The sequence below is a fragment of the Trichomycterus rosablanca genome, chromosome 27, assembly GCF_030014385.1.
Source record: "Trichomycterus rosablanca isolate fTriRos1 chromosome 27, fTriRos1.hap1, whole genome shotgun sequence".
NCBI classification, from domain to species: Eukaryota; Metazoa; Chordata; class Actinopteri; order Siluriformes; family Trichomycteridae; genus Trichomycterus; species Trichomycterus rosablanca.
Genome location: NC_086014.1, coordinates 3,222,931 through 3,240,090, shown reverse-complemented (window position 1 = coordinate 3,240,090; position 17,160 = coordinate 3,222,931). Strand labels below are relative to the sequence as shown.

Here is a 17,160-nt window from a genome sequence, read left to right as displayed (position 1 = left end):
TTTAGCAGCCAGTCTGTTTTCTGTTCTTCAAACCAGATGGACAGGACGACTCAGGAGCTTTTCACTGATAATAATAATAATAGTCCCATATGTAGCCAAATTCCTACAGTCCATTCACAGCGAAGCCAGTGTGAGCGGAGGAGTGAACACCCATGATGAAGGTGTGTTAAATTTAAACATCTGTTCCCCCTAAACCGTCACCATGGTGACACAGCACATACAACCAACAGAAAATCTGCACAGAAAAGAATTGTGGGAACATGGCAGTTTAACGGGAGGCTAGTGAGAATTGATGTAAAACCCTATTCATGCTACTTCACTCCATTAGACAACTCATGTGGCCTGCACTGAATTATGTGCTTTATTTTTATACTAAAGAGGAGATTTGCCTCCAGACGGTACATAATGTGAAAGCATTGTGCTGTTAAACGCCGTCCAGAACATTTAGCGGGGTAGAATTAACACACATTACAAAAACGTTTGGACAGTGGCAATATAATACTGGGATGTTTGTGCAGTGATCAGAACCACGTGCCTTGGAACTTTCCACGAGCGAGTAGGTAACAGGTGATGCTATCACGATTGGCTATAAAAGGGGCATGTCTTGACAGTATCATCCTGAAAGAGTAGACACTGTAACAGGAGAATACACAGCAGCAAATAGCAAAGCTTCACTAATGCATCTCCGGACAGTAAAGCACTGTGGTTTTGCAATGGAGCCAGCAAGCATCCATAACCCTTATTACTTCTTCATGACAGTAGCTTTACTTGGAGTAAAGCACTTGACTTGAAAGCTGGCATTTGACAGACAGATCGAGTTCTTAGGTCGGGCTGTAAAATTAGCTAGACAAACTTGTCCTCATAAGGAACCACTTGATCCAGACTGATGTGTCTGAAATATCATGGTCCTATTTCAAACCGCCTTTATACAGTTTTAAAAATGAAATATGGCCCGTTTTAGGACTTTACAAGGGATTAAGTTCTATTGAAAATTCTTCTCGACTCCCCGTTTCTGTCGGTTGCTGTTTATTGGGATGTACTGGGTTGTTGGGACTCGGTTTACTCTGGCAGTGTTCTTCTCGGCCCTTTTGAACTGCCACCCAATGTAGCCATGGCATCCAAACATGACGTCATCATAACAGTGTCAGTCACGGTGCTGCTGCTAAAAGGAAGAATGAGCTGACATTGAAATGGCGGTTAGGGACCTGGGCATTGGCTTCATAACTTGGCACCAGGAGCATTAAACTAGGGCTGACAGCTCTCAGTCTCTGAGGCTGCTGTCTGCTCATTCTGTTCTGATTTATGTCGTAGAAAAATAAATAAAAAAGAGCGGTCGTACCAGCTCCTGAATTCTGGACTGAAACTACGTCTTCTTTCAGCACTTAATTATTCTGAGCTCATCTGGCTTTGACTTGGATTTACAGCATTTGCCAAAAGTCCTTTTCCATTTTATATTGCTGTTCAGCAATGTTGTAGTTTCAAACCGTCTTAGTTTAAAGCTTAAATTAAGCATATGAAACATTACTTAAAGATTGTTGCAAATTATTTTCTTTATAAGTAAGGAATATGATATACATTTAAATAAATTGGGGGTTTTAAGTTTGGAACGTCCTCCCTGTTAATTTTTTTGACAAAAATACTTGACATGAAGCTGTCTTCATATAATTTGCCTGGTCCAAGTTTGCAAAGTGCCGAATTTTGTTAGTACACTCGGTAGACAAAGTAGACAGCTCGCTATGAGCTTGTTAAGCATTCAATTTCATCTCAATTTTGTTTTGTATACTTGATTTATGATTTATAGATTTTCTAACAGCTTTGTCATTTTTCAGGCAAGATTTGGTCATAAAAAGTGTCCTAATTGTCCTGCATTTTCCATACTTATTAGAAATCTGATGAATGAAAACATTGGTAACATAACTGGTTCTAATTTTAGAATTTTAGCTGTAATTGAACTTTTAATGTCATCAAATTATATAATAATATCTGCTTTGGACACTCATGTAAACAAACAACAACAAAATGAATATAGACAATATTGCTTAGCAGTCTTTTAAGTTATAAACTAGATTCCAAAAAAGTTGGGACAGTAGGTACAATGTACTGTAGTGAATTATAAACTTTTACAGGTATTTAATTAAAACGGCACAAAGAGGAGAAATTCATTTTGTTATCAGCTATATTGATTTCAAAAACTATACACAGTTTACTAATTTAATGGCTGGAACACATTCCCAAAAAATTGGGACAAAGATCAAGAAAACTATATAAATATTTCTTTGGAAATGTTTTCATTTTCAAGTTGTCTTGTGGAACACAGTGAACATTCTGACTCAATCTCATTATACGAGTTTTTTTTTTTAAGTATCTTCTGTATGTGATCCAACAGGCATCCATCACTGGTTTTCAACACCATATTGTTTGTAATTTGCACGTCTGTTATGTTGTTGTTTTTTAAGTTACACCTACCATACAGAGGAATTTCGTGGGTAAACATTTGCTCACTCTAGCCTGTCTGTTGCTCTGTCACCTCACGTTTCTCTATTTATCATATGAATGAGATGCCTGTAGGACCTTCACTGACCACTAACAAGCCCCTTAACTCTTAATTGCTTGCATTTCATAAATTGTAAGTTTTTTTGGATAAAACTCTGCTCTTAAATCTATGCCACACAGTCTGTGATGCACATTGAACATCAGCCAACTTCTGCTGTAATGAACCCTTTTTTTTTTACCTGTAATGAACCCATTTTTTCCCTTTTGTCACCTGTCAGGTCCTGCAGTGGCACCACTGTGTGTTTTCCACCATCAGCTAAAAATGCCTTAAATTATTTATCCGCTTAGACAAAAAGAAAAGATCATTTTGAGATTTGGACAATACAGATCCACATCTTCTATATTTTAGCCAGATGTTTTACCGTTTGTGTGGGTAGATAGGATCCCTGCCATGTCTTGACCTGGTTCAAATATATTTTTCCTTTGTTCTTTCGAAGAAATGTGTCCAAACCCGATCTTATCAATGCCTCACTCTGTTTACATCCACGTTTCCCTAGAAACCTCCCTAGTCTATGTTTTCTCAAACAGGCTTGGTCAGAAGGAATTGTCTCCATGGCAATGACTTCATGGAAAACAAAAGGCTAAAATAAGGCTCATGATTTTGTGTTATCTCATGCCATTTGGTGACCCTTTGGTCAGCTTCCCACTACTCATCAAAACACGGCACTGTTATGGTCACAAGCTGCTGGTCTGGGCCAACAGCAGGAGTTTTGCAGTTTTCCAGCGATCAGCTTCCAGTCCAACTCTGGTGGCCTGCTGACTGGAACTGAATGACAAAAACACCCCGTGTCTGACATGTAGTCATTCTGATGACCAAAGCTGGACTTGTGGTGCTGTAGGTGCTGGACGTCTAGGTGTTTTGTTTCCTCAGTCGGGCTGTACATCTGTTTCCTGTAAGCCACTGAGCCATGCTTTCTCCCCCGCCTCTAAATAAGCTAACAAATTGGCCATTCATATTCCCAGTCGAGTAAGTAAATGAGGGTGGATGAAAGATTAGATGAATAACTTTTAGCTATGGGATGTCAAGCACGAGAAGGACTCATCAATCACGGGGAGTATGGTTAACCACTTCCTCAAGCACACACACGGAAAGGATACGGGTAACTTACCACATCCACATTAAAAGGCATGCCGAGGGTGCTGCATTTGCTCAAGACCCTGCAGCATTTTCTCATTATTAATACTGATATAAAAATTTTATTTTCTTATGATCTGATTAGAGAAATAGGCTGAAAAATTTTCCATATTAGATGCAAAGTTTACTCGCCTATATTTTGCAGGCAGAGGAAACTATGCAAGGTTGTAATTTGCACCAGTGACACTGTCCTTGTTAATTACTGTAACTTTAAAAATTTTAAACAATGTGCAAAACATTCTGGCCCACTGCTTTTCCAGGACTCCAGAGAACCACAGTGAGCCATTATCCCCAAATTTTTTGAAAACTTGGAAAAGTGGTGAATCTTCCCAGGAGTAACTGGCATACCAAAATTCCACCAAAAACACATCAACAATTCATCCAGGAGGTCACAAAAACACAGACAAAGAGCTAAAGAACTGAAGGCCTTACTTGCCTTTGTTAAGATTAGTGTACGTGATTCCACAATAAGAAAGACACTGGGCAAAAATGGAATCTGTAAGAGTGTTGCAAGGTTCAGTAAATGGAATGACCACATTGCCAACGTTTAAAGTTTTGTGGGGGTGGAAGAATGGTCTGGTCTGGCCTTTTATTTATTTATTTATTTATTTATTTATTTATTCATTTATTCATGTTTTGTTAACAGATTGGGCTGGGCTGCCTGGTTCCAGTGAGAAAAAATCCTAATGTAACAGTAGGTAATGCCATGCAGGTCAGTCATGTGAAGATAGACAAGATATGCTGGTGCATTCTCCATAAATGCTTTGTTAGCACAGCTATTGTTTTCATGTTGTATTGAGGAAATGAAAAGAGAATAAAGAGTTTGATCAATCGGAGCACTATAATGCATTACACACCCTCTTTTTTATTTTATAGAATAATAGAGAGAAGGTCAAGAGTGCACAAGGTTTTGTAACAGACTTCTGAAGACTGGAAGCAGCATCAGATCCTCATTAATCACAATATGCCAGAGTGAGTGTTCAATCACTTTTTTGACATGTTTTTAAGTGCCTAGAACATGGGCAAAGACGCCTTCGTTTCACTTCCTCCAAAGCATCTTTCTGAGCTAAGTATAACAAAGCATCGGCATGGCAACGTCAACATACCCTCTAAACATGCCAGTCAGGCAGAGGTTATTCCAGATTACAGCATCTGCAGACAAATGCAAAGTGCAGAACACGGCACACGATGCAGGTAATCTTTATGTGAGATTAAAGATCAAACACCTTTTGTACCTCTCTTTTAATGTTCCCATTTTTAAAAATCATCAGAGCAAGTGTGTTACAGAATAATAGAGCAGGGAGCATATATGTGAACAGTAATTAATCCTTTAAATATTACCCACTCAGACAGTTATTGTCAGTTATTAACCTGTACTGTCTGGATTTAGCCACTGAAATTTGGAATTTACATTAAGAAGAGGAACGCTGACTTTCAACTTTGGACAAAGACCTGGTTTAGGCCTTGGTTATAGCCGATGGCTGTATCTAGTGTGTAGTTGTGCCCAAACATGTTACAGTTACCACATTTAATTGTACCCTGTGATTAGGTTGTGGAAAAATAAGAATTCCTTCAGCTTGGTTATGTAGTACAAATAAGAAGCATGCTTATTTGACCTCAGGAGTCCATGACATTCCTTTAGTGTCACTTTTCAGGGCCTTGTGTAACCTCACAGATGTTTTTTCAAGGTTTTGGTCAATAAGTAAACAGCTTTTGCTGCTATTCTAAGCCAAATATTTCTAATGGTCAGAGTTTAACACCAAAAGCAACTTATGAACATACCTAGCTTTACCCTGATTCAAATATTTAACAAAACTTATAAGCCCACATGAATATGCAATTTAAAAATGTGCTAAATCCTAACAATGAGCAAAATAACAGAGCAGTTAGCTTAATGCCAAAAAAAACTGTAAACTATGAACTACAGTTTGGGAGAATTTGAATAGATTTGATTGTATAATAAATATAATAATCTCTTCTGTAGAGTTGATCAGACATTATTCATTATTGCATGCACACTATTTGTAAAAGACGGTTTCTTTTTTGGCCTGCTAAACTGGAAATTAACCAAATGTGTGCTAAATATATTTACTTTCCAGCCAAACACCATGTGTTTTAATCGTTTCCATAACACCGACACTTGACAGAACATTAGCCTATTAGCTGGGTCATTCACAAGCCACTTGTGACCTGTCCACCAGTTTTATTGCTGTTTTTCCACTCACTATTTTCCTCTCTGTACTGTTTTCATTTAAGAGTGGTTTAAATGTACATATTGCAACCCCTGTATCAAAATTATAGCTAAACTGAAAAAACAACATGGGCAATATTATGGTGTTGCTCCTCTTTGGGCCTAAACAACCTCCACTCTTCTAGATTGTGCAGATTTCCAAGTACTTCTGTAGAAATTTGTGCCCATTTTGTTAAAGAAGTCTTTGCGGTGTTAGGCACTAATGTAGGACATGAAGGCCTAACAATCACCATTCCAATTCATCCCAAAAACGTTTAAATGGGTGGAGATCAGGGTTCTGTGCACTTAAAATCATCAACAGCAAAATACTTAAAGTGTCAGTACTAGCATGCAGAATTATTTTACAGTTTAAGGCAACTTAAAAAATAAATAAAGTAAATAAATGGTTATAGTGTCCACTATGCACATGATATTTTTTCTGTTGCTTTCTGTTCTACCCTGTCATCAACCTCTCAAGCACATGTGGGTACACTGGCATGCGGTGTTGGTATCCATATCATTTTGTCTGAGCTGGAGTTATTATAATCTGGGTAGGGCAGTGGACTGAGACTGATCGCATCATTAGCTTCTACTTTCAGTGGCAACAAAACAAACAACGCTGTATCAGATACAGCGTGTACATACACACTCAACTATTGTTGCTGTGCTTATTGAAGTTTATCCACACAAATATTTACTATAAATGGACATGAAGTCTAAGACATTAAATTTGGTTTAATAATTCTTTAGCATTCGAGAGGTCAAGCTTAATAAAAGTTATTTATAAATATTACATGTCACTCAGTCAACCCAAGAGATCGTTCAGATAATTATTGTTTAACATTATAATTCTGTTGATGTTATTAAAAGCATAAATAATAATGAGACATAACAGATTAAAGATTGTATAGCTGGGCACTGGTATTGGTCAAGAAGTTAGTTGAAGTTTTTTATAACCGAGCTTTTCTTCATGTCTTTACAGACTTTTTATATACAAAACAGAATAACGTTCTTAACCTTTTGTCGCTAGTAATCCCATTTTAAGGCTTTTCCTGTAGCTCATATTACTGTGAAAGGTAATTCAAATTATATAAATAATATAAAACAGTAAAATAATGGAATGGCAAAACCTCCAGGATGGGCGCTTATGTGTTTGACTTATTTTCTCATTGGTGCTATCAGCCTGACAGGACAGCGTGGGCTGTATCTGAGGGAGAAAAGTTTAGATAGGATTTCTCATCATCACCTAAATTACTAACCTCTACTAAATTAATATACAAGTGGCAGGTGCCTGGACCTGCTCCAGTTTGGGCTGGACCTCTTTAATTCAGCGTAGGAAATTATTAATACAACAGAATGCAAGTACATTGTAAAGAACTGGGTGGGGAAGTCTTTTGAAACAGTAGTTTGGGCACGGCCTTTCCTTTTGTCCTTTATGCACATATTGTGGTTTGAAACTCATCTGGATTTGTTTAAAGCTTTGCAGCCCAACAACTGATGGGACTGCATGTGCTTACCTTAATTTGAGGAGGCAATAATTCAAAATAGATTTCCCAATGACATCAGACAGCACTAGATCATATTTGGCTCACCCTGGACTATTAAAACGTCCAGTTCTCTGTTTGTTTATTCGACCTGTCCAGGACATGGAAGTGCTGGAGTTGGCACCCATTAAAATTGTAATGCTGTTGCTGCAGATGGTGTCCAGACAGAAAACAAAGTCTATTGTTAACTTCCATGTTTGTACAGCTCACAGAATTCTGAAAGCGTTTAGCCATTTAGTTGTCAATGTTAATTTATTTCTGTTTTGGGTCAATATCTTATGAAGTCTGTTTTGGTGACAGACTGCTACCCAAATGTTCTCTTCTTAGCTTTGATTTAACTGCATTTTAAAAGCAGGTGAACCATGTATGCATCCTTTTGTTAATGATATTGTTTCGAAAAAAATCTGAAGGTCTTTTCTGCAAGTCTTTAGCATTGTACTTTGTGCTTTTGGTGTGAGCTTTGCAGGATGCCCACTCTCATTGAGGCTAGCACCAGTACTAAATGTCCTCTATTTGTACACAGTTAGTCTTAGGTCTTTAAAAATGCTTTTCCACCTGGATCTCTGCACTTCCTTTAAGATTATTTTGACAGTTGTTTTGTCATTTCAAAACTCTTTTCTTGCAGCTCTGCACGCTGCACACGTTGAAATAAACACTTTAGCTGCATGACATACCACATCTGTCTGCATGCTCACACACATCATATGATTACTCTGTGCTTTTCAATCCTGATTATAAGCAATCATGCCCTTACAAACAAACACACATGAATACACACTCCTGCCCCACCCTGTGACATTGTTCAAAATCCACACACACACATTTTTATTGCCCTCCCTTGTTGTCAAACAGGATGTCTCTATGGATACGGTTCTAAACAGATGATAACAAGCCCCCAGCCCTTTAAAGCCCAATTGAAGAGAGAGAGAGAGAGAGAGAGAGAGTGCAGGTGGTGTAAAGTTCTGTATATATAAAGTTTTTTGCAGTACATGGGTGGAAGTTCATGTGTGTGTCCATGTTAGTGGAGTAGCTGGTAGGAAGGAGCAGGGTGCCACAGGTAAGGACTCTGCTGGAACTGTCACTCTTTTCATCCTTATATTTTAGTACACCTGCATATACAACCACTTCCACTTTATTCAACTTTATTCCTGCATGTATAACACACACCTGCATGTATTAACTTTATTCCTGCATGTATAACACACACCTGCATGTATTAACTTTATTCCTGCATGTATAACACACATCTGCATTTATAATACTCCAATTTGGCCACACACTTACACATGTTACACAATTGCATTTGGTTGTAAAACCATGTATTTGTTTTCATGAGCATGTAGTTGTTTGTTATTGTAACATTTTATGAATGGGGCATTGTCATCCTGGAAGAGATCACTCACATTAGGATAACCATGTTGAATCAGATGCTGAGCCACATTTTGTATTAATTTCAAGTGAGTGTTTCCTTTAGTGTCACTATGAGTGCATGTTTGTCCATGTTTTTATTTGTCTTTTTTTATTTTATCAGTGTATGCCTAACATTATTCTATAATAAAGTTTTTACATGTACACACTTTTATTGCATCAAAATGAATCTTTAGAGTCATTGAACCACAAAATCATCATATATTGTGACTGACCATCTGCAGGCAAAGAATAGATCATTGATTCATTGGTTCATCCTAGTTGTGGTGGGTTTGGCATCGTTCTTAGGCACTGGGAATGAGGCTGAAATACATTCTAGATTAAACCATCACACACTCATTGATATAGTCACTCACATCCCAGGCCAATTAAGAGTCTCCAAACCAAGTTTTGGCTATTTTATAAAGACCAGAATACCCAAAAAACACACGCACAAAACTCCAGGCCAAACTCCTCACAGGCATGAGCAGATGCAACTCTGTTTCACAAGGTAAACTCATGTGGTGTGATGCTTTACCACTGAGCTGTTGTTGCTCCTAGATGTTTACACTTTAAAGTAAAAGCACAGTTGAATCAGACAGTAAGAGCAGAAATGTGATTGTTGACAATATGGCTCTGGTACTAAATTCTTTTAAACAGCTGTTACTATGATCGCATTACTAAATTTAAACAGCTTTCAGCATGTACTGCGATATTTAACACAGAAGTCTGGGCAGAGTAATACTAGATTATAATGGAACAGCGGGGGGGATCTGACTATAAATACATCAATAGAGATCAGCAGATATTTTCAAAGAGCCGTCACACTTCAGAAATCACGCCATGACTAAATGTGGGCAATGAAAAGTGATGCGGAAGAAGTTTAGATGTAATTACACATGGTGCAGTGTCACCTCGTGTGCAGTAATGCTTAATCAACTGCTAAATGATGGTGAGTGCATGTATTTAGCTGAGGGTTTAGATCAGGTTACAAATCCGGTGACTGTGAAGCCTGTAGTATATGATATCCATAATTGTCATACTTGTCAATCCACTGACCCCTCGTGCCTTGTGGGTGGGGGCTTCTCTCATTAGCATAGAAATGTTCCATTATGTTATATATATACACACAGCAAAATGCTTCCCAAAGCAAAGAGATTCTCACTGTAAGTCAAGCGTTTAGACATGTACAATTTCTCTTGGTGTATGCCACACGTCCCTACTTTTTATGGAGTCATTTATAATTAGGTTGAATATTGCATACAATTTAAAGAACCAGCACACACAGTAGGTCCAGTGTTTGTTGTTTGTGTGTGTGTTTTTTTCCTTTTTCCTCTATCGTGTTATTTGCAATTACATTTTGTCATTCCTCAGTGCTTAAAAGCATTTCATTAAGAAGAAATACTCTATATGACCAAAAGTATATGAACTCCCCTAGGTCGTAGCTTCCAGGTGGAGTTCTGCCATTCTGCTATTGATGAATGCTAAGATTTTGCAAAATAACAAGTCCTTGCACTTGTGTTGCTTTCATTTTACAGTTACAGTTTGGAATTTGGTAGTGAGTGTTGAGAAGATGATTAGTCCTTTTGTAAGCTTGTGTGGTCTACCACTTTGTGGCTAAGTTCGCTGCTCCCAGATGTGATTACAGAAATGATTACAGCCTAATAAAAGTACCCGGTAAAATGTATTAGAAGGATTTTGTGGCAGCATTTTGTGCCATTTCTGATTTTTCAGCTTGGCGAATGGTGACTGTGATTATTATTCCATGTTGGGCTGCACAAGCGCTCTGATCATGAACCATCCAAACCTCAAAAATGGCGGCCAATCATTTTATAAGTTCACAAGTACAATCGCAACATTCTGCTCTGGTTTATTCAGGGCAGCCATTACTCTATGTGAGAACGTGTCTCCCTGTGTGTAGGTGTACATGCCAGCGTGTGTGTGTGTGTGTGCCAGTTATGTGTTAGTGCTATAAAGAAATAGCAGATGGATGTGGAAGCTGCTGGCTGAAGTCAGTCCCAGCCCACCCACTGCCTTTGTCTGCACTGTGTAGTGCTTTCTTCTGCCAAACTTCTGACATCCATCTGAAAGATTCCACAGTACCACATCCCACCAGGTTTATCAGATCATCAGATCAGGATTAAACGTCCTGCTTGTACCTTTAGACTTTTAGTGTTTTCATTCAAGTCCAAAAGTTGGGATTTATTTGAACTGTTGATTTTCCTTTGTTTTATTAATATTGCTATATAAAAAATATTGCTTATGTAGCTTAATATAGCTTGTTTGGCCACAAAAGAAAATGGCTAAATTTGTTTGATAGTTTCTACCTTATGGTTGAATTTATTCCGTTGGATAAATTTCCTATATAAAACATATGTTACTTTGCTAACAACAGTGCCATTTCTTTGCAGCATAGCCAGGATGGCAGAGAGCACAGATGTGGACCAGCTGCTTACCGCTTTTAAGAAGTTTGCTATCCACGGAGACACCAAAGCAACAGGGAAGGAAATGAATGGGAAAAACTGGGCCAAGCTCTGTAAAGACTGCAAAGTGACTGATGGCAAAAACGTCACGTCCACTGATGTAGATATCGTCTTCAGTAAAGTCAGGTGAGTTGCTGTTTATCTGCTATGTGCAAGAATATTATTATTTTTGAATTATTTCAGTAGTAGAACTCAGAGCTATGAATACTGACTCACTGTGCACTTTTATTACTGACTGTAGCTCTGTACACTTTGTGGTGGTGGACCGTTCTCAGCACTGCAATGACATGGTAGTGTGTTGTACTGGTATGAGTGTAAATACTGTTTAAACCTACTGGCCTCTTTATATGAAAGACATGCCCTATTAGCACTTATTCTAGATTTACAGTTACCTATAGAGTCTAGAGCTATTTTCATTTTTCATGCACATTGTGTGTTAACTGGACTCTACTGCTTTATTTTTTGACTGGAGCACCAATACTGAGGTGTTTGAAAATACCAACAATACTGCTGCACCTGTTATTACAATGTAAGTGGCACTGCAGTGCTGTGTATAGCCCACATCAAAAATAACCTGGGGGGTCAGTAATAGTATACCAAAAAAAGTTCATTTGTATTGTATAAATCTATCTAATAAAGTCCTTGATGAGTCAACATGTTATTAAAATGACGTAAGTGTATACAGTGTCATGTACATATCATTTTGTTTCACAAATTCTTGCAAATTCTCAGACCAATGATGAAGACGTGTTTTCTAGCTTATTTGCAAAGAATGACACATATACTGTACGCTGTATGCTCATGTGTGGTAACATCCACAACTGATGAACCTATTAAACATTTTATCTTTTACTCTGGTATTTAGGGCAAAGACGTCACGGGTCATCACTTACGAGGAGTTTCAGAAAGCTCTGGAAGAACTGGCGCCAAAGAGGTTCAAAGGTCAAAGCAAGGACGAAGCAATCCAGGCCATACACAAACTGATTGACGGCAAAGATCCTACCAATGTTGGTGTAACGGTGAGGCGACTATTCTAAACCTTTTTTATGCATACATTCAGACTTATGCACATGTTCAGCCTCTTATTGCAAAAGCATCAACATCAATATACAGTTGTTTCTGCATCGCTAATATACCATCCTTTGTGCTTGGAGATTGTACATTTAAACCAGCTTGAACAGGTCGATGTTGATTTCCTGTTTAAATAATATAATGTCAATAAAGCACAAAACAAATGAAAAACAACAAGTGCTTTTAGTTCTGTTTGTCACCGTTCATCATAAGAATGCAGGCCTACTGTGCAACCTAAAGTATTTGTTTTATTTCTTTTGTAGAAAGTGGCGAAGGGCGGGGCGATGGTAAGACTGACGGACACTTCCAAGTACACAGGCTCTCACAAAGAGCGCTTCGATGAGAGCGGCAAAGGCAAAGGAAAAAGCGGACGGGAGGAAATCGTAGAGAACACTGGCTACGTATCGGCCTACAAGAATGCGGGGACCTACGACGAGAAGACCAAAGCCAAGTGAAGGTCAACAGGCCAGTAGAACACTCGAAGAATCAAAAAGAGCTCCTTTACTATCAGCACTTAGATCTGGACCAAAGGCGAACTTGAACTTCGTCCAGTAATTCATGATGGAAGCCAGTGAATGTCAGGGAATGATGGAAGAGTCTGGCTCTGAGCTCTCAGGATGCAGTTAAACAGACGCATTGATGTTTCAGGATTTTTAGATGCTCCAGAGATTAGATTTTACTTTTAACATTCACACATACACAAAAAAACTAATTTTAGATCAGAATGTGTAAATAGTTTCTATAGTCTGACCCCTCTCGGCTTCTACTTAGTTGGTGGCTGCAGAGTAAGCAGGTCATGAAGCACTGGCTGTTAAATTATTTACTCAATAATTCTGTTTATTCTGTTACAGCTTTGCTTAAAGGTGTATTTTACTAAAACAATAAAATGCCAAGAAAAACAATATGTTTCAATCTTGATGTAAAAAATACTGATAAACATATTGAAGGAAATGTTGTTGTGGATGATTTTAAAATAATGTACATGTATGATGCATACTACAGTAGTAATTATTGCATGTTTCCATACCAGTATACAGTATAGTGTGTAATTTAGTATCAATCATGTGACTACCAAGTTGGCTAAACGCTGTACATTATCACCATTTTATTTCCCCATTAATTACAACGGCTGTAAATTTTACCCTTCATTTAAAAAAAGTAATATTACCTGGTTGCTTTTAGGGACAGAATGGTGCAAACCTCATATCCACCTGAGCATCTCATTACCCTCACCGGTCATTCTGTTTATGGGCTGCATACTCCTTCTCGCTGTTGTGAGACTTTAGTATTAGTGTTAATGCATTGTATGCTAATTTAAACAGCGAGTGTGAGGCAGTTCATCCAGAAGGTGATCTGGAACCTAGAAAATGTGGAGTTTAAAAAAAGCTGTGTTCTACATGGTAAATTTAAGCTGCAGTATGAAACTTGGGGGATATGGATGAAATATGTTACTGCATTTGACCCGGAGTTTATTATGTAATGTTACATGTATTGTGTATTAATAAGTTGGTTGTTATTGGTTATGGTGCTAATTATCTCTCAAGTCTACTGGTTTAACTGTAGTTTAAAAAAAATCTCTGCAGAAGTCTTTAATTAGTACAACCAGTTACGATGTCATCACATTTATTTTTGTAAGTTATGTGATTTGAAACACAGCCGGGGAATTAGCCTGTCATTGTGATGGATGCAGACTTGCATGGATAACTAATAAAAAATAACGTAAATAAATAACATGCAACCTTGAATGACAAAAAATAGTTTAAATTAAATTAAAATTAAAATGATTGAATCTAACACTAAAGAGCTTGTGTGGAAACCACTGATTTGAAATGATTTTAAATAAAGTAAGATTTTGGGATGGTATAAGGGTTATTATATTTAAAATTTTATGTTAGCCTAGCATCAGTAGACCATACATTTGCTTTTTGCTGATGGGCCAAGTCAGCCACATTTTCTACTTGTTTATAGTGTGGCTGGAAATGTCCGGCCCGTATAAGAACAGAGGTCCCAACAGAATTGTCCATAGCTGTAGCAGACAGCTGCAGATTCAGACCCAGGCCTTTTTATTCAGCCTTGAGGACAGTGGACAGAGTGAAATGTCCACCGCTCCTCCTCTCCCGCCTTACAGCAACAGGATGCCGGTGAGTTGCCATGGCAGCAGAAGCATACACAAAATAACAGCGAGGCACCTGGCTCCGGCACTTCTCGCCTGCCTTGTGTTTGTAACTAAACACGCTGGTTCATGGCAACGTTTGTTTGGGACATCTCCTTGGAAGCCTCTAATCAAAACCACATCTCACAGGCCATGCGATCTGTGTGAACTCAGTCTTTTTCTCCCTGCCAACACGTCATGATGTATTTCTGCAAATTCCTCCTCAGGCGAGCTATGTGGCTGCTGCTGCTGCCATGAACACTGAACTGGCTGATTAATTAGTCTACAATCCTAAAGAAAGCTGTTAGCATGCACTGTACTGCCACACATTAGCACTGAAATCAGACTGATATTTGTTGCATATACTTCCAGTATATTATTACATAATGGATTTATGCTAATAAATACCCAGAAAAGAGCCGAGGGTACACTGACCCACGATTTGTATCTGGGTAACCATATACAAGTTTCGTCTTGTGGCCCTTAATTTATTTAGCATTGTCCATTTTCATCGTGACGTGGAAGGAAGAACCATGTGGATGAAGTGGTAAGTATGATGTCTCTCATAATTCCCACCATCCTGAATTTGTGTTGTATGCATTAGTTTCATTTCTGTCTACCTTGGCTATAAGTTGACTTAAGAAAAATAAATGCCATCTTATCCCACTTTTTAGTGTTAAAAATGTATAGAGAAAATAGGATTTGGAGAGCACTACATTTTATCAATACTGTCTGCACTAAGAAGCAGTTAGCTTTTGTAGCATTATGATACTATTTTGTATAACTCCACTATAGTGATTCACATGCCTAATGATGGTATTTGCTATGGCTTATTGCAATCCAGTCAAATGTGCAGTCTTGGGTGTGTTTTGGCTTCACTGTACGTCCTTCCTCATAGGTTATTCATACAGGATTATCCCACCTTGCTTGTTCTCACCTGTTCAACAGTCTTTGACAGGTTCCCACCTTACACTTAACATTATCAAACACAGATATGCTTGTGTGATTAACGAACTGCCCACGTGTTTGTGTTCCAAACGTGTGTCAGCTAATCACATTCACACCTGTACTTTAATACACAACAATTTTTTTTTAGCATTTTTCCACATAATTCACCCAGTCTAATTATTGCCATATCTCTTACAGCAATTCTCTTGCCGTTTGTACCACACCCACACTGGCTGAGGAGAGCTGAGACTATCGCATTCCTCCTCTGACACATCTTTTAATCTGACAATCACACAGACAGCCAGACATGCTATAAACTTCATAAATATTCCACCACTAATGCAGTAAATAAATAAATAAATCAAATCTGTCGTGCATTTCTGTTTACTTACTGTTATTTTAATGTCTGTTGTCTTGCTGAGTTTTATTCAGCCTGCTCAAATATTTAAGCTAATTTACATAAGGCTCTATAGAGCATTGCTTTTTATCAAATAAAGAAAGGACCATCCTTTTAGCTAAATCAAATCTAGAGTGATTGGAAACAGGTTTATTTTGTGACGTTTAGAAAATCATTTCAGTTCACCTGTTTAATACCAATTAATTTAATACCAGGGAAGAGCAGGTATTAATTGATGCACAATAATGTACAGTACATTGATACATGTACAGAGATACAGACGAGCATGTTTATACATATAAAATTAATTTTTAGGAGACCAGCAGTCGTTTTCAGAGCAAGCTGTGGTATTCAATCAATCAGTAATTATTTGGAGACAAAAAGGTTTGTATTTTGCATCAAGACATGCATTACATTTTAAAGTAAGCACATGGTTTAAGTATCTACTGCAAGTATCTTCTGTGTATTCAAAATGAATCTAATGAATTCATTTTGAATCTAATCATTCTGAACAGGGTTGCAGTGGAAATTATATTTTTATCGTTTCATTCAAATACTCAAATGCTGATTATTTTTCATGACAGTCTTATGATTTAAATAATTTTGGTCATTTTTCTGTTATTAAATGAATAAAAAACTCGTGCACTAAAAACAAACTACAAACAAACAAACAGACAATAATCTTGAGGGTATTTGTGGGTGAAAATGACCAGACTTGCTGAACCAAAAATCTATTTAAAGAATATTTTGGCAGAATATCTGTTTTTTTTTGTTGTACAATAGAACCATCTGCTGGTGATTTGGTGTTATTACTGGTCGTTTTTTCTTCATACGAAGTTTAAACAGTGAACACCACTGAGATCATATGAAAATGTCTCAGTTGCTTGTCTTCTTGTTACCACTTGGAAAATGAATCCAATGCACCTTTAATCATGATCTGTGAAGGCCACTGGAGTTCCTTTACACAAAACATCTGTACATAAGAGAACAGTCGTGAAGAGACAAGAACGAGCTTTTTCCAAACTGTTTTCACAAATTTTAAAGCATGTCTGTTAGCAGTCGGTCCGTCCCCTTGGTGGACACCAGGGGGGGCCGATCCGCGTCTCACTCAGCTGACTCCGGTGCTTGCACGGACAGAAGCCGTTTGACTCCCTCTGCGCCCACCAGGGGGAGCCAAGCGCGTGAGACTCCTCTCATTGCCACCCGAGGGCGGGCTCGTGGTAGTTCTACTAGGGGGAGC

General features: G+C 38.1%; 1 protein-coding gene across 1 annotated transcript; it reads left to right on the top strand.

Annotated features, from left to right (window-relative positions):
• The first annotated feature begins 8,409 nt into the window (after window positions 1-8,409).
• tppp3 (tubulin polymerization-promoting protein family member 3) lies at window positions 8,410-13,325 on the top strand. The gene is made up of 4 exons (XM_062989725.1): window positions 8,410-8,519; window positions 11,281-11,478; window positions 12,218-12,371; window positions 12,687-13,325. The coding sequence occupies exons 2-4, from the start codon at window positions 11,291-11,293 to the stop codon at window positions 12,876-12,878; spliced, it is 534 nt and encodes a 177-aa protein (XP_062845795.1). The 5' UTR covers window positions 8,410-8,519; window positions 11,281-11,290; the 3' UTR covers window positions 12,879-13,325.
• The last annotated feature ends 3,835 nt before the right edge of the window (window positions 13,326-17,160 follow it).

Excerpts from the sequence above, each read along its gene's own strand:
- tppp3 (XM_062989725.1), top strand. The coding sequence starts at position 11,291 with ATGGCAGAGAGCACAGATGTGGACCAGCTGCTTACCGCTTTTAAGAAG. Across the intron at positions 11,479-12,217 it reads ATCGTCTTCAGTAAAGTCAG|GGCAAAGACGTCACGGGTCA; the intron begins GTGAGTTGCTGT and ends TCTGGTATTTAG. Across the intron at positions 12,372-12,686 it reads CTACCAATGTTGGTGTAACG|AAAGTGGCGAAGGGCGGGGC; the intron begins GTGAGGCGACTA and ends TTTCTTTTGTAG.